Source organism: Oncorhynchus mykiss, chromosome 11 (genome assembly GCF_013265735.2).
Source record: "Oncorhynchus mykiss isolate Arlee chromosome 11, USDA_OmykA_1.1, whole genome shotgun sequence".
Taxonomy (NCBI): domain Eukaryota; kingdom Metazoa; phylum Chordata; class Actinopteri; order Salmoniformes; family Salmonidae; genus Oncorhynchus; species Oncorhynchus mykiss.
The window spans coordinates 11,834,845-11,859,597 of NC_048575.1; the positions used below are offsets into that span (position 1 = coordinate 11,834,845).

The 24,753-nt window shown below is 39.8% G+C and overlaps 1 protein-coding gene across 1 annotated transcript in view; it reads left to right on the top strand.

The window, feature by feature from the left end:
* The window catches only part of LOC110535274 (activin receptor type-2B), an 87,688-nt gene that overhangs the window by 36,766 nt on the left and 26,169 nt on the right, over positions 1-24,753 (top strand). Inside the window, exon 3 of the mRNA XM_021620174.2 lies at positions 3,396-3,502. Within this exon, the coding sequence (XP_021475849.2) occupies positions 3,396-3,502 (107 nt within the window). The remainder of the gene's footprint in view (positions 1-3,395; positions 3,503-24,753) is intronic.

Genomic DNA, 24,753 nt, shown 5'->3' on the forward strand with positions numbered 1-24,753 from the left:
GACATTTCGCTTGTGTTATCGAACATTTTAGTTTCCATTTCATCTATCGGAAGTGTTACTCATCAAATGTTTTTCTAAAGTCCTTTGTACATCAGCAGATGACAAAATCTGAAAAGCCAGCCTCAAATCCCAAACAGAAAGCAATGCAGACGTAGAAGCATGGACTCCATATTAAATGTCTCTCTGTCAAACTGGAATATACAGTTGCCCTGCGCCCGGCGGGTCCCGTAGGTGCGCCATAACCAAGGCTTGGCTGTCGCCGGAAAAGTCAGGCGGAGTGGTGCTGTAGATTTTTCAACCGATTGCCGTTGCGATCTATTTCCGGCCTCTCTCCCAAGACCCAGATAAATCGTTGAATAGATGGATCCGGATGGGAAGCTTGAATACAGTCGCTTCTCCCCGCATAAACGTTATAGAGGAGAAAAAAGGTTTTGGCTAAAACCAATCCACTGCATTGTTGTTTACAGAGTGAGACACGTGTACATGGGGTTTAAATGATCAACTTGGAAAGAATGAACATGGTTGTGTTTTATAGTGTTGAATGAGAAGAGCCAAGGTAACATAAAGGGCTTTTGTTTCTGGGTATTTAACCAGAGGTTTTCTACAAGCTCAATCCTAAAGCTGCGTGAGTTCTCACCATGAAAAGGCTGTGTATGAAACCATTCCCTCATCGAGACTGCCAGTGCGAAAGTGGGCCAGCAACAATGACTGATCTTGAAACGCAACACCAGCAATCCCAGGTTGCTTAAACTAGAGGTCGCCACTTCTTAAAATAGCAGACGAGCAGATCCTCTGGTGCATGTTGGAAATACCAAACATCGAAGTGCGTTGAGTGACGGGCTTAAGTCGAAAAGCTTTTTTTGAAGACACTCGAGACTGTTGAAGACGCTCGAGACTGTTGAAGACGCTCGAGACTGTTGTAGATTAGACTTGGGTAAAGATATGTTATCTTGCCACCACCGGTGAGGAGGTCCGTCCTGTTCTGAATGAACTGTGCAACATATAGTGGGGCAAAAAAGTATTTAGTCAGCCACCAATTGTGCAAGTTCTCCCACTTAAAAAGATGAGAGGCCTGTAATTTTCATCATAGGTACACTTCAACAATAAAAAATCCAGAAAATCACATTTGTAGGATTGTTTTATGAATTTATTTGCAAATTATGGTGGAAAATAAGTATTTTGTCAATAACAAAAGTTTATCTCAATACTTTGTTATATACCCTTTGTTGGCAATGACAGAGGTCAAATGTTTTCTTTAAGTCTTCACAAGGTCTTCACACACTTGCTGGTATTTTGACCCATTCCTCCATGCAGATCTCAGATGTTTTGGGGCTGTTGCTGGGTAACACGGACTTTCAACTCCCTCCAAAGATTTTCTATGGGGTTGAGATCTGGAGACTGGCTATGCCACTCCAGGACCTTGAAATGCTTCTTACGAAGTCACTCCTTCGTTGCCTGGGCGGTGTGTTTGGGATCATTGTCATGCTGAGAAACCCAGACACATTTCATCTTTAATGCCCTTGCTGATGGAAGGAGGTTTTCACTCAAAATCTCACGATACATGGCCCCATTCATTCTTTCCTTTACACGGATCAGTCGTCCTGGTCCCTTTGCAGAAAAACAGCCCCAAAGCATGATGTTTCCACCCCCATGCTTCACAGTAGGTATGGTGTTCTTTGGATGCAACTCAGCATTCTTTGTCCTCCAAACACGACGAGTTGAGTTTTTACCAAAAAGTTTTATTTTGGTTTCATCTGACCATATGAAATTCTCCCAATCTTCTTCTGGATCATCCAAATGCTCTCTAGCAAACTTCAGACGGGCCTGGACATGTACTGGCTTAAGCAGGGGGACACGTCTGGCACTGCAGGATTTGAGTCCCTGGCGGCGTAGTGTGTTACTGATGTTAGGCTTTGTTACTTTGGTCCCAGCTCTCTGCAGGTCATTCACTAGGTCCCCCCGTGTGGTTCTGGGATTTTTGCTCACCGTTCTTGTGATCATTTTGACCCCACGGGGTGAGATCTTGCGTGGAGCCCCAGACCGAGGGAGATTATCAGTGGTCTTGTATGTCTTCCATTTCCTAATAATTGCTCCCACAGTTGATTTCTTCAAACCAAGCTGCTTACCTATTGCAGATTCAGTCTTCCCAACCTGGTGCAGGTCTACAATTTTGTTTCTGGTGTCCTTTGACAGCTCTTTGGTCTTGGCCATAGTGGAGTTTGGAGTGTGACTGTTTGAGGTTGTGGACAGGTGTCTTTTATACTGATAACACGTTCAAACAGGTGCCATTAATACAGGTAACGAGTGGAGGACAGAGGAGCCTCTTAAAGAATAAGTTACAGGTCAGTGAGAGCCAGAAATCTTGCTTGTTTGTAGGTGACCAAATACTTATTTTCTACCATAATTTGCAAATTCATAAAAAATCATACAATGTGATTTTCTGGATATTTTTTTCTCATTTTGTCTGTCATAGTTGAAGTGTACCTATGATGAAAATTACAGGCCTCTCATCTTTTTAAGTGGGAGAACTTGCACAATTGGTGGCTGAGTAAATACTGTTTTGCCCCACTGTATTACCCTGCGGAAATCCAGGTTCCTTGAATGCATTAATGTAAATGCTTTTTATATCGTGTGTAAGTTGATCCTGGAAGCAACAGTTGTCAGTGTGGACCCTCTAGTCTAGACATACAGTGGGTGTCTTTAAAATCTCAATCTTCAAATTTGCATCATGATCACAACCATCCTACTGTTGGGAGTTGGTGTTCATATCGGGACAGCTTGAGGAGTCTCCTCCACTTCGCCCGGGCCCCCTTCCAGTGTTGTCAGGGTCGACTGGCTGACCTCGCCATTGACTCTGGCTCTTTGAGGGGAGAGGACACTGCCCAATGACCCGCCAGGCTACCACATCGCTGACCCGGGCCGATGTGCCCGGCGCCCCATCAGCAGTATGATGGCAACACTGCCAGTCCTCTCCCTACTCCTCCTCCTGTCCTCCACAGTGGTCAAGAAGTCAATAGTGTGAGCGTTGCATGGCGACGGATGGGAACGGAAGGAGGAGGAGCTTAGGGTTAGTTAGTTGTCTGAGCAGGTCATAGGCCCTAATTCTGTTTCCGGGTCGTGTTCATTAGGGTACACAGTGGCAAAGCTTTTCTGAACGTCTTGCATCGGAAAACGATATTAAAACAGAGTTTCTTATTGAGCAGTTTCTGGTAGAACCTTCCTGTTTCACTGCTTTTCATAACGGAACTTCCCTTCTGAACACGACCCGGCGTAGGGAATAACCACAGGCCCTCTTAAGCACTGAAGTCAGCAGAAAGCTGAGGCGCTCCCTTCTCTGCTCTAGACTAAAGCGTTTCCCTTTGACGGTCGCTAAAATGTTGTATTTTTTTTCTCAGGCAAGAGTGTGTGGCGACAGAGGAGAATCCTCAGGTCTTCTTCTGTTGCTGCGAGGGGAACTTCTGCAACGAGAGGTTCACCCACCTGCCCGATGTCAATGGACCAAGTAAGTAGACCTGTAGGACGCCGTCTCTTTGTTACATCCATAGAAAATAGATCTGGCCGCCGGTCCACCCAACACAGAACACGGAGTTGTGTAGTAACATCTCTTCTAATTATTATATCTCTATGGCTAGGCTACATCTCAATTGCAACGTTCACTCCCATACTCAGATTTCAAGGGCTAGTCAGATGTACAGTTTATATTGACCTGTATCTGAATGGGCTTTTGTCGTCATTTTGGAGTATTTGATTTTCCCAATCACTGCTTGCTCCATTTGTTTCAGAGCAAATATCATATGCTTTGTTATAGTATCATACTATTATGATATCTTGGTATGTTATCTTGGTATTCCAACCCCTGGCTGGTGTGAAGTGAAACTCAGTAGGTTGGTATTATATTTGACATCGGTGTAAAACCTATACCAGCTGGAAGTTGGTATATGTTGAGTTGGAAGCTCCGCGGGCCTCACCCAGGGTTAACTATTGACATTGTTCCCAAACGGTCTTCACAGAAGGGAATTGTAGGGTCTTAAACATGACGGACTGAAATGTGCAAGAGGCCACGAGTATTGAAGGTAGGGGCAATTCTGCCCAGGATAACAGCACAAAACTGATATTATTGAGCACACAGACATCCAGGCAGCAAACCTTTTTGTCCGTTGAAGTCAAAGCAGGGCTTTTCTTAAGTCGACCCCCTACTTTTTCGAACATTCTGTTAAAAATCGCGCAACATTTCAGCGTCCTGCTACTCATGCCAGCAATATAGTATATGCATATGATTAGTATGTGTGGATAGAAAACACTCTGACGTTTCTAAAACTGGTTAAATAATGTATGTGACTATAACAGAACGTGAACAGCAAGCGAATTCCCAAGAAAAACCTGGTCACAAAAACCACAGAAAAGTATTCATCCGCCAGTCTCTGAATTGTTTATTGCAAGCAAAAATATATAGCCGGGAGCTTGCAGTTCCTACAACTTCCACATGATGTCGCCAAAAACGTCATTTTCGTTGACAAAAATAGTTTGTGTGATGACAAATAGATCCTTAATTTCGTCCAGCATACAGTAATTCTTGAGTAGCTGCTATTGAATACAGATCGCCCAGTGATCAATTTGATCGCTTATTAACGTTTACAAATACCTAAAGTTGGGTTACAAAAGTAGGTTGAAGTGTTTTGTCAAAGAATATAGGCAACTTATATAATTTTAAAAAATGGCGTTGCGTTTTGGAACGGAGCTTTTTCCTGAACCAGACAGGCTATACAAATGGATATTTTGGGCATACATGGACAGATTTAATCGGGAAAAAGACTCAATTGTGATGTTTAAGGGACATATAGGAGTGCCAACAAAGAATATCATCAAAGGTAATGAATGTTTTATATTTTATTTCTGCTTTTTGTGTAGCGCCGGCTACGCTAATTCTTTTGTTTATGTCCCCTTCAGGTATTTTGGGGTGTTGCATGCTATCAGATAATAGCTTCTCATGCTTTCGCCGAAAAGCATTTTAAAAATCTGACTTGTTGGCTAGATTCACAACAAGTGTAGCTTTAATTCAATACCCTGCATGTGTGTTTTAATGAACGTTTGAGTTTTAACGAGTACATTTAGCATTTAGCGTAGCGCATTTGCATTTCCAGGTGTAGATGGGACGTCTGCGTCTCAGGTGGGAGCAAGAGATTTTAAAGGAGAAAACAATACTGTGTCCCTACCTATTCATATACCTGCTTAATACTGTACCTACCTAATACTGTACCTGCCTAATACTGTCCCTACCTATTCATATACCTGCCTAATACTGTACCTACCTAATACTGTCCCTACCTATTCATATACCTGCCTGATACTGTACCTACCTAATACTCTACCTACCTATTCATATACCTGCCTAATACTGTACCTACCTAATACTCTACCTACCTATTCATATACCTGCCTAATACTGTCCCTACCTATTCATATACCTGCCTAATACTGTACCTGCCTAATACTGTCCCTACCTATTCATATACCTGCCTAATACTGTACCTACCTATTCATATACCTGCCTAATACTGTACCTACCTATTCATATACCTGCCTAATACTGTACCTACCTATTCATATACCTGCCTAATACTGTACCTACCTATTCATATACCTGCCTAATACTGTACCTACCTATTCATATACCTACCTAATACTATACCTACCTATTCATATACCTGCCTAATACTGTACCTGCCTAATACTGTACCTACCTATTCATATACCTGCCTAATACTGTACCTACCTATTCATATACCTGCCTAATACTGTACCTGCCTAATACTGTACCTACCTAATACTGTACCTGCCTAATACTGTACCTACCTAATACTGTACCTACCTATTCATATACCTGCCTAATACTGTACCTACCTAATACTCTACCTACCTATTCATATACCTGCCTAATACTGTCCCTACCTATTCATATACCTGCCTAATACTGTACCTACCTAATACTCTACCTACCTATTCATATACCTGCCTAATACTGTCCCTACCTATTCATATACCTGCCTAATACTGTACCTACCTAATACTGTACCTGCCTAATACTGTCCGTACCTATTCATATACCTGCCTAATACTGTACCTACCTAATACTCTACCTACCTATTCATATACCTGCCTAATACTGTCCCTACCTATTCATATACCTGCCTAATACTGTCCCTACCTATTCATATACCTGCCTAATACTGTCCCTACCTATTCATATACCTGCCTAATACTGTACCTACCTAATACTCTACCTACCTATTCATATACCTGCCTAATACTGTCCCTACCTATTCATATACCTGCCTAATACTGTCCCTACCTATTCATATACCTGCCTAATACTGTACCTGCCTAATACTGTCCCTACCTATTCATATACCTGCCTAATACTGTACCTACCTATTCATATACCTGCCTAATACTCTACCTACCTATTCATATACCTGCCTAATACTGTCCGTACCTATTCATATACCTGCCTAATACTGTACCTACCTATTCATATACCTGCCTAATACTGTACCTGCCTAATACTGTACCTACCTAATACTCTACCTACCTATTCATATACCTGCCTAATACTGTCCCTACCTATTCATATACCTGCCTAATACTGTCCCTACCTATTCATATACCTGCCTAATACTGTACCTACCTAATACTCTACCTACCTATTCATATACCTGCCTAATACTGTCCCTACCTATTCATATACCTGCCTAATACTGTCCCTACCTATTCATATACCTGCCTAATACTGTACCTACCTAATACTCTACCTACCTATTCATATACCTGCCTAATACTGTCCCTACCTATTCATATACCTGCCTAATACTGTCCCTACCTATTCATATACCTGCCTAATACTGTACCTGCCTAATACTGTCCCTACCTATTCATATACCTGCCTAATACTGTACCTACCTATTCATATACCTGCCTAATACTGTACCTACCTAATACTGTACCTACCTAATACTGTACCTACCTAATACTGTACCTACCTATTCATATACCTGCCTAATACTGTACCTACCTATTCATATACCTGCCTAATACTGTACCTGCCTAATACTGTACCTACCTATTCATATACCTGCCTAATACTGTACCTACCTATTCATATACCTGCCTAATACTGTACCTACCTAATACTGTACCTACCTATTCATATACCTACCTAATACTGTACCTACCTATTCATATACCTGCCTAATACTGTACCTGCCTAATACTGTACCTACCTATTCATATACCTGCCTAATACTGTACCTACCTAATACTCTACCTACCTATTCATATACCTGCCTAATACTGTCCCTACCTATTCATATACCTGCCTAATACTGTACCTACCTAATACTGTACCTGCCTAATACTGTCCCTACCTATTCATATACCTGCCTAATACTGTACCTACCTAATACTCTACCTACCTATTCATATACCTGCCTAATACTGTCCCTACCTATTCATATACCTGCCTAATACTGTACCTACCTAATACTGTACCTGCCTAATACTGTCCGTACCTATTAATATACCTGCCTAATACTGTACCTGCCTAATACTGTACCTACCTATTCATATACCTGCCTAATACTGTACCTACCTATTCATATACCTGCCTAATACTGTACCTGCCTAATACTGTACCTACCTATTCATATACCTGCCTAATACTGTACCTACCTATTCATATACCTGCCTAATACTGTACCTGCCTAATACTGTACCTACCTAATACTGTCCCTACCTATTCATATACCTGCCTAATACTGTACCTGCCTAATACTGTCCCTACCTATTCATATACCTGCCTAATACTGTACCTACCTATTCATATACCTGCCTAATACTGTACCTGCCTAATACTGTACCTGCCTAATACTGTACCTACCTAATACTGTACCTGCCTAATACTGTACCTACCTAATACTGTACCTACCTATTCATATACTTGCCTAATACTGTACCTGCCTAATACTGTGCCTACCTATTCATATACCTACCTAATACTGTACCTACCTATTCATATACCTGCTTAATACTGTACCTACCTAATACTGTACCTGCCTAATACTGTCCCTACCTATTCATATACCTGCCTAATACTGTACCTACCTAATACTCTACCTACCTATTCATATACCTGCCTAATACTTTCCCTACCTATTCATATACCTGCCTAATACTGTACCTACCTAATACTCTACCTACCTATTCATATACCTGCCTAATACTGTCCCTACCTATTCATATACCTGCCTAATACTGTACCTACCTAATACTGTACCTGCCTAATACTGTCCGTACCTATTCATATACCTGCCTAATACTGTACCTACCTAATACTCTACCTACCTATTCATATACCTGCCTAATACTGTCCCTACCTATTCATATACCTGCCTAATACTGTCCCTACCTATTCATATACCTGCCTAATACTGTACCTGCCTAATACTGTCCCTACCTATTCATATACCTGCCTAATACTGTACCTACCTATTCATATACCTGCCTAATACTGTACCTACCTATTCATATACCTGCCTAATACTGTCCGTACCTATTCATATACCTGCCTAATACTGTACCAACCTATTCATATACCTGCCTAATACTGTACCTGCCTAATACTGTACCTTCCTAATACTGTACCTACCTAATACTGTACCTACCTATTCATATACCTGCCTAATACTGTACCTACCTATTCATATACCTGCCTAATACTGTACCTGCCTAATACTGTACCTACCTATTCATATACCTGCCTAATACTGTACCTACCTATTCATATACCTGCCTAATACTGTACCTGCCTAATACTGTACCTACCTAATACTGTACCTACCTATTCATATACCTGCCTAATAATGTACCTACCTAATACTGTACCTACCTAATACTGTACCTACCTATTCATATACCTGCCTAATACTGTACCTACCTATTCATATACCTGCCTAATACTGTACCTTCCTAATACTGTACCTACCTATTCATATACCTGCCTAATACTGTACCTACCTATTCATATACCTGCCTAATACTGTACCTGCCTAATACTGTACCTACCTAATACTGTACCTACCTATTCATATACCTGCCTAATACTGTACCTGCCTAATACTGTACCTACCTATTCATATACCTGCCTAATACTGTACCTACCTATTCATATACCTACCTAATACTGTACCTGCCTAATACTGTACCTACCTATTCATATACCTGCCTAATACTGTACCTACCTATTCATATACCTGCCTAATACTGTACCTGCCTAATACTGTACCTACCTATTCATATACCTGCCTAATACTGTACCTACCTATTCATATACCTGCCTAATACTGTACCTGCCTAATACTGTACCTACCTAATACTGTCCCTACCTATTCATATACCTGCCTAATACTGTACCTGCCTAATACTGTCCCTACCTATTCATATACCTGCCTAATACTGTACCTGCCTAATACTGTACCTGCCTAATACTGTACCTACCTAATACTGTACATGCCTAATACTGTACCTACCTAATACTGTACCTACCTATTCATATACTTGCCTAATACTGTACCTGCCTAATACTGTGCCTACCTATTCATATACCTACCTAATACTGTACCTACCTATTCATATACCTGCTTAATACTGTACCTACCTAATACTGTACCTGCCTAATACTGTCCCTACCTATTCATATACCTGCCTAATACTGTACCTGCCTAATACTGTACCTACCTATTCATATACCTACCTAATACTGTACCTGCCTAATACTGTACCTACCTATTCATATACCTGCCTAATACTGTACCTACCTATTCATATACCTGCCTAATACTGTACCTTCCTAATACTGTACCTACCTATTCATATACCTGCCTAATACTGTACCTACCTATTCATATACCTGCCTAATACTGTACCTGCCTAATACTGTACCTACCTAATACTGTACCTACCTATTCATATACCTGCCTAATACTGTACCTGCCTAATACTGTACCTACCTATTCATATACCTGCCTAATACTGTACCTACCTATTCATATACCTACCTAATACTGTACCTGCCTAATACTGTACCTACCTATTCATATACCTGCCTAATACTGTACCTACCTATTCATATACCTGCCTAATACTGTACCTGCCTAATACTGTACCTACCTATTCATATACCTGCCTAATACTGTACCTACCTATTCATATACCTGCCTAATACTGTACCTGCCTAATACTGTACCTACCTAATACTGTCCCTACCTATTCATATACCTGCCTAATACTGTACCTGCCTAATACTGTCCCTACCTAATACTGTACCTACCTAATACTGTACCTGCCTAATACTGTACCCACCTAATACTGTACCTACCTATTCATATACTTGCCTAATACTGTACCTGCCTAATACTGTGCCTACCTATTCATATACCTACCTAATACTGTACCTACCTATTCATATACCTGCTTAATACTGTACCTACCTAATACTGTACCTGCCTAATACTGTCCCTACCTATTCATATACCTGCCTAATACTGTACCTACCTAATACTCTACCTACCTATTCATATACCTGCCTAATACTTTCCCTACCTATTCATATACCTGCCTAATACTGTACCTACCTAATACTCTACCTACCTATTCATATACCTGCCTAATACTGTCCCTACCTATTCATATACCTGCCTAATACTGTACCTACCTAATACTGTACCTGCCTAATACTGTCCGTACCTATTCATATACCTGCCTAATACTGTACCTACCTAATACTCTACCTACCTATTCATATACCTGCCTAATACTGTCCCTACCTATTCATATACCTGCCTAATACTGTCCCTACCTATTCATATACCTGCCTAATACTGTACCTGCCTAATACTGTCCCTACCTATTCATATACCTGCCTAATACTGTACCTACCTATTCATATACCTGCCTAATACTGTACCTACCTATTCATATACCTGCCTAATACTGTCCGTACCTATTCATATACCTGCCTAATACTGTACCAACCTATTCATATACCTGCCTAATACTGTACCTGCCTAATACTGTACCTGCCTAATACTGTACCTACCTAATACTGTACCTACCTATTCATATACCTGCCTAATACTGTACCTACCTATTCATATACCTGCCTAATACTGTACCTGCCTAATACTGTACCTACCTATTCATATACCTGCCTAATACTGTACCTACCTATTCATATACCTGCCTAATACTGTACCTACCTAATACTGTACCTACCTATTCATATACCTGCCTAATACTGTACCTGCCTAATACTGTACCTATCTAATACTGTACCTACCTAATACTGTACCTACCTATTCATATACCTGCCTAATACTGTACCTACCTATTCATATACCTGCCTAATACTGTACCTTCCTAATACTGTACCTACCTATTCATATACCTGCCTAATACTGTACCTACCTATTCATATACCTGCCTAATACTGTACCTGCCTAATACTGTACCTACCTAATACTGTACCTACCTATTCATATACCTGCCTAATACTGTACCTGCCTAATACTGTACCTACCTATTCATATACCTGCCTAATACTGTACCTACCTAATACTCTACCTACCTATTCATATACCTGCCTAATACTGTCCCTACCTATTCATATACCTGCCTAATACTGTACCTACCTAATACTGTACCTGCCTAATACTGTCCCTACCTATTCATATACCTGCCTAATACTGTACCTACCTAATACTCTACCTACCTATTAATATACCTGCCTAATACTGTCCCTACCTATTCATATACCTGCCTAATACTGTACCTACCTAATACTGTACCTGCCTAATACTGTCCGTACCTATTCATATACCTGCCTAATACTGTACCTGCCTAATACTGTACCTACCTATTCATATACCTGCCTAATACTGTACCTACCTATTCATATACCTACCTAATACTGTACCTGCCTAATACTGTACCTACCTATTCATATACCTGCCTAATACTGTACCTACCTATTCATATACCTGCCTAATACTGTACCTGCCTAATACTGTACCTACCTATTCATATACCTGCCTAATACTGTACCTACCTATTCATATACCTGCCTAATACTGTACCTGCCTAATACTGTACCTACCTAATACTGTCCCTACCTATTCATATACCTGCCTAATACTGTACCTGCCTAATACTGTCCCTACCTATTCATATACCTGCCTAATACTGTACCTACCTATTCATATACCTGCCTAATACTGTACCTACCTATTCATATACCTGCCTAATACTGTACCTACCTATTCATATACCTGCCTAATACTGTACCTACCTATTCATATACCTGCCTAATACTGTACCAACCTATTCATATACCTGCCTAATACTGTACCTGCCTAATACTGTACCTACCTAATACTGTACCTACCTAATACTGTACCTACCTATTCATATACCTGCCTAATACTGTCCCTACCTATTCATATACCTGCCTAATACTGTACCTACCTAATACTGTACCTGCCTAATACTGTCCCTACCTATTCATATACCTGCCTAATACTGTACCTACCTAATACTCTACCTACCTATTAATATACCTGCCTAATACTGTCCCTACCTATTCATATACCTGCCTAATACTGTACCTACCTAATACTCTACCTACCTATTCATATACCTGCCTAATACTGTCCCTACCTATTCATATACCTGCCTAATACTGTACCTACCTAATACTGTACCTGCCTAATACTGTCCCTACCTATTCATATACCTGCCTAATACTGTACCTACCTAATACTCTACCTACCTATTAATATACCTGCCTAATACTGTCCCTACCTATTCATATACCTGCCTAATACTGTACCTACCTAATACTGTACCTGCCTAATACTGTCCGTACCTATTCATATACCTGCCTAATACTGTACCTGCCTAATACTGTACCTACCTATTCATATACCTGCCTAATACTGTACCTACCTATTCATATACCTACCTAATACTGTACCTGCCTAATACTGTACCTACCTATTCATATACCTGCCTAATACTGTACCTACCTATTCATATACCTGCCTAATACTGTACCTGCCTAATACTGTACCTACCTATTCATATACCTGCCTAATACTGTACCTACCTATTCATATACCTGCCTAATACTGTACCTGCCTAATACTGTACCTACCTAATACTGTCCCTACCTATTCATATACCTGCCTAATACTGTACCTGCCTAATACTGTCCCTACCTATTCATATACCTGCCTAATACTGTACCTACCTATTCATATACCTGCCTAATACTGTACCTACCTATTCATATACCTGCCTAATACTGTACCTACCTATTCATATACCTGCCTAATACTGTACCTACCTATTCATATACCTGCCTAATACTGTACCAACCTATTCATATACCTGCCTAATACTGTACCTGCCTAATACTGTACCTACCTAATACTGTACCTACCTAATACTGTACCTACCTATTCATATACCTGCCTAATACTGTACCTACCTATTCATATACCTGCCTAATACTGTACCTGCCTAATACTGTACCTACCTATTAATATACCTGCCTAAAACTGTACCTACCTAATACTGTACCTGCCTAATACTGTACCTACCTAATACTGTACCTACCTAATACTGTACCTACCTATTCATATACCTGCCTAATACTGTACCTACCTATTCATATACCTGCCTAATACTCTACCTGCCTAATACTGTACCTGCCTAATACTGTACCTGCCTAATACTGTACCTGCCTAATACTGTACCTACCTAATACTGTACCTGCCTAATACTGTACCTACCTAATACTGTACCTACCTATTCATATACCTGCCTAATACTGTACCTGCCTAATACTGTACCAACCTATTCATATACCTGCCTAATACTGTACCTGCCTAATACTGTACCTGCCTAATACTGTACCTACCTAATACTGTACCTACCTATTCATATACCTGCCTAATACTGTACCTGCCTAATACTGTACCTACCTATTCATATACCTACCTAATACTGTACCTACCTATTCATATACCTGCCTAATACTGTACCTACCTATTCATATATCTGCGCAATACTGTACCTACCTAATACTGTAGCTACCTATTCATATACCTGCCTAATACTGTACCTACCTATTCATATACCTGCCTAATACTCTACCTGCCTAATACTCTACCTGCCTAATACTGTACCTGCCTAATACTGTACCTGCCTAATACTGTACCTACCTAATACTGTACCTGCCTAATACTGTACCTACCTAATACTGTACCTACCTATTCATATACCTGCCTAATACTGTACCTGCCTAATACTGTACCTGCCTAATACTGTGCCTACCTATTCATATACCTACCTGATTCTGTACCTACCTATTCATATACCTGCCTAATACTGTACCTGCCTAATACTGTACCTACCTATTCATATACCTGCCTAATACTGTACCTGCCTAATACTGTACCTACCTATTCATATACCTGCCTAATACTGTACCTGCCTAATACTGTACCTGCCTAATACTGTACCTACCTAATACTGTACCTACCTATTCATATACCTGCCTAATACTGTACCTGCCTAATACTGTACCTACCTATTCATATACCTACCTAATACTGTACCTACCTATTCATATACCTGCCTAATACTGTACCTACCTATTCATATACCTGCCTAATACTGTACCTACCTATTCATATATCTGCCTAATACTGTACCTACCTAATACTGTAGCTACCTATTCATATACCTGCCTAATACTGTACCTGCCTAATACTGTACCTACCTATTCATATACCTACCTAATACTGTACCTGCCTAATACTGTACCTACCTATTCATATACCTGCCTAATACTGTACCTACCTAATACTGTACCTACGTAATACTGTACCTACCTATTCATATACCTGCCTAAAACTGTACCTGCCTAATACTGTACCTGCCTATTCATATACCTGCCTAATTCTGTACCTGCCTAATACTGTACCTGCCTATTCATATACCTACCTAATACTGTACCTGCCTATTCATATGCCTGCCTAATACTGTACCTGCCTAATACTGTACCTACCTATTTATATACCTACCTAATACTGTACCTGCCTATTCATATACCTACCTAATACTGTACCTGCCTAATACTGTACCTACCTAATACTGTACCTGCCTATTCATATACCTACCTAATACTGTACCTGCCTATTCATATGCCTGCCTAATACTGTACCTGCCTAATACTGTACCTACCTATTTATATACCTACCTAATACTGTACCTGCCTATTCATATACCTACCTAATACTGTACCTGCCTATTCATATTCCTACCTAATACTGTACCTGCCTATTCATATACCTGCCTAATTCTGTACCTGCCTAATACTGTACCTGCCTATTCATATACCTGCCTAATACTGTACCTACGTAATACTGTACCTACCTATTCATATACCTACCTAATACTGTACCTACGTAATACTGTACCTACCTATTCATATACCTACCTAATACTGTACCTGCCTAACACTGTACCTACCTATTCATATACCTGCCTAATACTGTACCTACCTAATACTGTACCTGCCTAATACTGTACCTGCCTAATACTGTCCCTACCTATTCATATACCTGCCTAATACTGTACCTGCCTAATACTGTACCTGCCTAATACTGTACCTGCCTAACACTGTCCCTACCTATTCATATACCTGCCTAATACTGTACCTGCCTAACACTGTACCTACCTAATACTGTACCTGCCTAATACTGTACCTGCCTAATACTGTACCTACCTAATACTGTCCCTACCTATTCATATACCTGCCTAATACTGTACCTGCCTAATACTGTCCCTACCTATTCATATACCTGCCTAATACTGTACCTACCTATTCATATACCTGCCTAATACTGTACCTACCTATTCATATACCTGCCTAATACTGTACCTACCTATTCATATACCTGCCTAATACTGTACCAACCTATTCATATACCTGCCTAATACTGTACCTGCCTAATACTGTACCTACCTAATACTGTACCTACCTAATACTGTACCTACCTATTCATATACCTGCCTAATACTGTACCTACCTATTCATATACCTGCCTAATACTGTACCTGCCTAATACTGTACCTACCTATTAATATACCTGCCTAAAACTGTACCTACCTAATACTGTACCTGCCTAATACTGTACCTACCTAATACTGTACCTACCTAATACTGTACCTACCTATTCATATACCTGCCTAATACTGTACCTACCTATTCATATACCTGCCTAATACTCTACCTGCCTAATACTGTACCTGCCTAATACTGTACCTGCCTAATACTGTACCTACCTAATACTGTACCTGCCTAATACTGTACCTACCTAATACTGTACCTGCCTAATACTGTACCTACCTAATACTGTACCTACCTATTCATATACCTGCCTAATACTGTACCTGCCTAATACTGTACCAACCTATTCATATACCTGCCTAATACTGTACCTGCCTAATACTGTACCTGCCTAATACTGTACCTACCTAATACTGTACCTACCTATTCATATACCTGCCTAATACTGTACCTGCCTAATACTGTACCTACCTATTCATATACCTACCTAATACTGTACCTACCTATTCATATACCTGCCTAATACTGTACCTACCTATTCATATATCTGCGCAATACTGTACCTACCTAATACTGTAGCTACCTATTCATATACCTGCCTAATACTGTACCTGCCTAATACTGTACCTACCTATTCATATACCTACCTAATACTGTACCTGCCTAATACTGTACCTACCTATTCATATACCTGCCTAATACTGTACCTACCTAATACTGTACCTACGTAATACTGTACCTACCTATTCATATACCTGCCTAAAACTGTACCTGCCTAATACTGTACCTGCCTATTCATATACCTGCCTAATTCTGTACCTGCCTAATACTGTACCTGCCTATTCATATACCTACCTAATACTGTACCTGCCTATTCATATGCCTGCCTAATACTGTACCTGCCTAATACTGTACCTGCCTATTCATATACCTACCTAATACTGTACCTGCCTAATACTGTACCTACCTATTCATATTCCTACCTAATACTGTACCTGCCTATTCATATACCTGCCTAATTCTGTACCTGCCTAATACTGTACCTGCCTATTCATATACCTGCCTAATACTGTACCTACGTAATACTGTACCTACCTATTCATATACCTACCTAATACTGTACCTACGTAATACTGTACCTACCTATTCATATACCTACCTAATACTGTACCTGCCTAACACTGTACCTACCTATTCATATACCTGCCTAATACTGTACCTGCCTAATACTGTACCTGCCTAATACTGTACCTGCCTAACACTGTCCCTACCTATTCATATACCTGCCTAATACTGTACCTGCCTAACACTGTACCTACCTAATGCTGTACCTGCCTAATACTGTACCTACCTATTCATATACCTGCCTAATACTGTACCTACCTAATACTGTACCTACCTATTCATATACCTGCCTAATACTGTACCTACCTAATACTGTACCTGCCTAACACTGTACCTACCTATTCATATACCTGCCTAATACTGTACCTACCTAATACTGTACCTGCCTAATACTGTACCTGCCTAACACTGTACCTACCTATTCATATACCTGCCTAATACTGTACCTACCTAATACTGTACCTACCTAATACTGTACCTGCCTAATACTGTACCTACCTAATACTGTACCTGCCTAATACTGTACCTACCTAATACTGTACCTGCCTAATACTGTACCTACCTATTCATATACCTGCCTAATACTGTACCTGCCTAATACTGTACCTACCTATTCATATACCTACCTAATACTGTACCTACCTATTCATATACCTGCCTAATACTGTACCTACCTATTCATATACCTGCCTAATACTGTACCTACCTATTCATATATCTGCCTAATACTGTACCTACCTAATACTGTACCTGCCTAATACTGTACCTACCTATTCATATACCTGCCTAATACTGTACCTGCCTAATACTGTACCTACCTATTCATATACCTACCTAATACTGTACCTACCTATTCATATACCTGCCTAATACTGTACCTACCTATTCATATACCTGCCTAATACTGTACCTACCTATTCATATACCTGCCTAATACTGTACCTACCTAATACTGTACCTGCCTAATACTGTACCTACCTATTCATATACCCTCCTAATACTGTACCTGCCTAATACTGTACCTGCCTAATACTGTACCTACCTATTCATATACCTACCTAATACTGTACCTACCTATTCATATACCTACCTAATACTGTACCTGCCTAATACTGTACCTACCTATTCATATTCCTACCTAATACTGTACCTCCCTATTCATATACCTGCCTAATTCTGTACCTGCCTAATACTGTACCTTCCTATTCATATACCTGCCTAATACTGTACCTACGTAATACTGTACCTACCTATTCATATACCTACCTAATACTGTACCTACCTATTCATATACCTACCTAATACTGTACCTGCCTAACACTGTACCTACCTATTCATATACCTGCCTAATACTGTACCTACCTAATACTGTACCTGCCTAATACTGTACCTGCCTAATACTGTCCCTACCTATTCATATACCTGCCTAATACTGTACCTGCCTAATACTGTACCTGCCTAATACTGTACCTGCCTAATACTGTACCTGCCTAACACTGTCCCTACCTATTCATATACCTGCCTAATACTGTACCTGCCTAACACTGTACCTACCTAATACTGTACCTGCCTAATACTGTACCTACCTATTCATATACCTGCCTGATACTGTACCTACCTAATACTGTACCTACCTATTCATATACCTGCCTAATACTGTACCTGCCTAATACTGTACCTACCTAATACTGTACCTGCCTAACACTGTACCTACCTATTCATATACCTGCCTAATACTGTACCTACCTAATACTGTACCTGCCTAATACTGTACCTGCCTAACACTGTACCTGCCTGATACTGTACCTACCTATTCATATACCTGCCTAATACTGTACCTGCCTAATACTGTACCTACCTAATACTGTACCTGCCTAATACTGTACCTACCTATTCATATACCTGCCTGATACTGTACCTACCTAATACTGTACCTACCTATTCATATACCTGCCTAATACTGTACCTGCCTAATACTGTACCTACCTAATACTGTACCTGCCTAACACTGTACCTACCTATTCATATACCTGCCTAATACTGTACCTACCTAATACTGTACCTACCTAATACTGTACCTGCCTAATACTGTACCTACCTAATACTGTACCTGCCTAATACTGTACCTACCTAATACTGTACCTGCCTAATACTGTACCTACCTAATACTGTACCTGCCTAATACTGTACCTACCTATTCATATACCTGCCTAATACTGTACCTGCCTAATACTGTACCTACCTATTCATATACCTGCCTAATACTGTACCTACCTATTCATATACCTGCCTAATACTGTACCTACCTATTCATATATCTGCCTAATACTGTACCTACCTAATACTGTACCTGCCTAATACTGTACCTACCTATTCATATACCTGCCTAATACTGTACCTGCCTAATACTGTACCTGCCTAATACTGTACCTGCCTAATACTGTACCTACCTATTCATATACCTACCTAATACTGTACCTACCTATTCATATACCTGCCTAATACTGTACCTACCTATTCATATACCTGCCTAATACTGTACCTACCTATTCATATACCTGCCTAATACTGTACCTACCTAATACTGTACCTGCCTAATACTGTACCTACCTATTCATATACCTGCCTAATATTGTACCTGCCTAATACTGTACCTGCCTAATACTGTACCTACCTATTCATATACCTACCTAATACTGTACCTACCTATTCATATACCTGCCTAATACTGTACCTACCTAATACTGTACCTACCTATTCATATACCTACCTATTCATATACCTACCTATTCATATACCTGCCTAATACTGTACCTACCTATTCATATACCTGCCTAATACTGTACCTACCTAATACTGTACCTGCCTAATACTGTACCTACCTATTCATATACCTGCCTAATACTGTACCTGCCTAATACTGTACCTGCCTAATACTGTACCTACCTATTCATATACCTACCTAATGCTGTACCTACCTATTCATATACCTGCCTAATACTGTACCTACCTAATACTGTACCTACCTATTCATATACCTGCCTAATACTGTACCTGCCTAATACTGTACCTACCTATTCATATACCTACCTATTCATATACCTACCTATTCATATACCTACCTAATACTGTACCTACCTAATACTGTACCTACCTATTCATATACCTACCTAATACTGTACCTACCTAATACTGTACCTGCCTAACACTGTACCTACCTAATACTGTACCTACCTATTCATATACCTGCCTAATACTGTACCTACCTAATACTGTACCTACCTATTCATATACCTGCCTAATACTGTACCTACCTAATACTGTACCTACCTATTCATATACCTGCCTAATACTGTACCTGCCTAATACTGTACCTGCCTAATACTGTACCTACCTAATACTGTACCTACCTATTCATATACCTGCCTAATACTGTACCTGCCTAACACTGTACCTACCTATTCATATACCTGCCTAATACTGTACCTACCTAATACTGTACCTGCCTAATACTGTACCTGCCTAATACTGTCCCTACCTATTCATATACCTGCCTAATACTGTACCTACCTATTCATATACCTGCCTAATACTGTACCTGCCTAATGCTGTACCTACCTAATACTGTACCTGCCTAACACTGTACCTGCCTAATACTGTACCTACCTAATACTGTACCTACCTATTAATATACCTGCCTAATACTGTACCTACCTATTAATATACCTGCCTAATACTGTACCTACCTATTAATATACCTGCCTAATACTGTACCTACCTATTAATATACCTGCCTAATACTGTACCTACCTATTCATATACCTACCTAATACTGTACCTACCTATTCATATACCTGCCTAATACTGTACCTACCTAATACTGTACCTACCTATTCATATACCTACCTAATACTGTACCTGCCTAATACTGTACCTACCTATTCATATACCTACCTATTCATATACCTAACTATTCATATACCTGCCTAATACTGTACCTACCTAATACTGTACCTACCTATTCATATACCTACCTAATACTGTACCTACCTAATACTGTACCTGCCTAACACTGTACCTACCTAATAATGTACCTACCTATTCATATACCTGCCTAATACTGTACCTACCTAATACTGTACCTACCTATTCATATACCTGCCTAATACTGTACCTACCTAATACTGTACCTACCTAATACTGTACCTACCTATTAATATACCTGCCTAATACTGTACCTGCCTAATACTGTACCTGCCTAATACTGTACCTACCTAATACTGTACCTACCTATTAATATACCTGCCTAATACTGTACCTACCTATTAATATACCTGCCTAATACTGTACCTACCTATTCATATACCTACCTAATACTGTACCTACCTATTCATATACCTGCCTAATACTGTACCTACCTAATACTGTACCTACCTATTCATATACCTACCTAATACTGTACCTGCCTAATACTGTACCTACCTATTCATATACCTACCTATTCATATACCTAACTATTCATATACCTGCCTAATACTGTACCTACCTAATACTGTACCTACCTATTCATATACCTACCTAATACTGTACCTACCTAATACTGTACCTGCCTAACACTGTACCTACCTAATAATGTACCTACCTATTCATATACCTGCCTAATACTGTACCTACCTAATACTGTACCTACCTATTCATATACCTGCCTAATACTGTACCTACCTAATACTGTACCTACCTATTAATATACCTGCCTAATACTGTACCTGCCTAATACTGTACCTGCCTAATACTGTACCTACCTAATACTGTACCTACCTATTCATATACCTGCCTAATACTGTACCTGCCTAACACTGTACCTACCTATTCATATACCTGCCTAATACTGTACCTACCTAATACTGTACCTACCTAATACTGTACCTACCTATTCATATACCTGCCTAATACTGTACCTGCCTAATACTGTCCCTACCTATTCATATACCTGCCTAATACTGTACCTACCTATTCATATACCTGCCTAATACTGTACCTGCCTAATGCTGTACCTACCTAATACTGTACCTGCCTAACACTGTACCTGCCTAATACTGTACCTACCTAATACTGTACCTACCTATTAATATACCTGCCTAATACTGTACCTACCTATTAATATACCTGCCTAATACTGTACCTACCTATTAATATACCTGCCTAATACTGTACCTACCTATTAATATACCTGCCTAATACTGTACCTACCTATTAATATACCTGCCTAATACTGTACCTACCTATTAATATACCTGCCTAATACTGTACCTACCTATTAATATACCTGCCTAATACTGTACCTACCTAATACTGTACCTACCTATTCAGGGTAGGTACAGGGTAGCCTAGTGGTTAGAGCGTTGGACTAATAACCGGAAGGTTGCGAGTTCAAACCCCCGAGCTGACAAGGTACAAATCTGTCGTTCTGCCCCTGAACAGGCAGTTAACCCACTGTTCCCAGGCCGTCATTGAAAATAAGAATTTGTTCTTAACTGACTTGCCTGGTTAAATAAAGGTAAAATAAAAAATAAATAAAATAAATATACCTGCCTAACACTGTACCTGCCTATTCATATACCTGCCTAATACTGTACCTACCTATTAATATACCTGCCTAATACTGTACCTGCCTAATACTGTACCTGCCTAACACTGTACCTACCTATTCATATACCTGCCTAATACTGTACCTACCTAATACTGTACCTGCCTAACACTGTACCTACCTATTCATATACCTGCCTAATACTGTACCTACCTAATACTGTACCTGCCTAACACTGTACCTACCTATTCATATACCTGCCTAACACTGTACCTGCCTATTCATATACCTGCCTAATACTGTACCTACCTAATACTGTACCTACCTAATACTGTACCTACCTATTCATATCCCTGCCTAATACTGTACCTACCTAATACTGTACCTACCTAATACTGTACCTACCTAATACTGTACCTACCTATTCATATACCTGCCTAAAACTGTACCTACCTAATACTGTACCTGCCTAATACTGTACCTACCTAATACTGTACCTACCTATTCATATACCTGCCTAATACTGTACCTACCTAATACTGTACCTACCTAATACTGTACCTACCTAATACTGTACCTACCTATTCATATACCTGCCTAAAATTGTACCTTTCTAATACTGTACCTGCCTAACACTGTACCTACCTAATACTGTACCTACCTAATACTTTACCTACCTAATACTGTACCTACCTATTCATATACCTGCCTAACACTGTACCTACCTATTCATATACCTGCCTAATACTGTACCTACCTAATACTTTACCTACCTAATACTGTACCTACCTATTCATATACCTGCCTAAAACTGTACCTACCTAATACTGTACCTGCCTAATACTGTACCTACCTAATACTGTACCTACCTATTCATATACCTGCCTAATACTGTACCTACCTAATACTGTACCTACCTAATACTGTACCTACCTAATACTGTACCTACCTATTCATATACCTGCCTAATACTGTACCTACGTAATACTGTACCTGCCTAATACTGTACCTACCTATTCATATACATGCCTAGCACTGTACCTGCCTAATACTGTACCTACCTAATACTGTACCTGCATAATACTGTACCTGCCTAATACTGTGCCTACCTATTCATATACCTGCCTAATACTGTACCCACCTATTCATATACCTGCCTAATACTGTACCTGCCTAATACTGTACCTACCTATTCATATACCTGCCTAATACTGTACCTGCCTAATACTGTACCTACCTATTCATATACCTACCTAATACTGTATCTGCCTATTCATATACCTGCCTAATACTGTACCTGCCTAATACTGTACCTACCTATTCATATACCTACCTAATACTGTACCTGCCTAATACTGTACCTGCCTAATACTGTACCTACCTAATACTGTACCTACCTAATACTGTACCTACCTATTCATATACCTGCCTAAAACTGTACCTACCTAATACTGTACCTGCCTAATACTGTACCTGCCTAATACTGTACCTGCCTAATACTGTACCTACCTATTCATATACCTGCCTAATACTGTACCTGCCTATTCATATACCTACCTAATACTGTACCTGCCTAATACTGTACCTGCCTAGTACTGTACCTACCTATTCATATGCCTGCCTAATACTGTACCTACCTATTAATTTACCTACCTAATGCTGTACCTGCCTAATACTGTACCTGCCCAATACTGTACCTACCTATTCATATACCTGCCTAATACTGTACCTGCCTAATACTGTACCTGCCTAATACTGTACCTACCTAATACTGTACCTGCCTAATACTGTACCT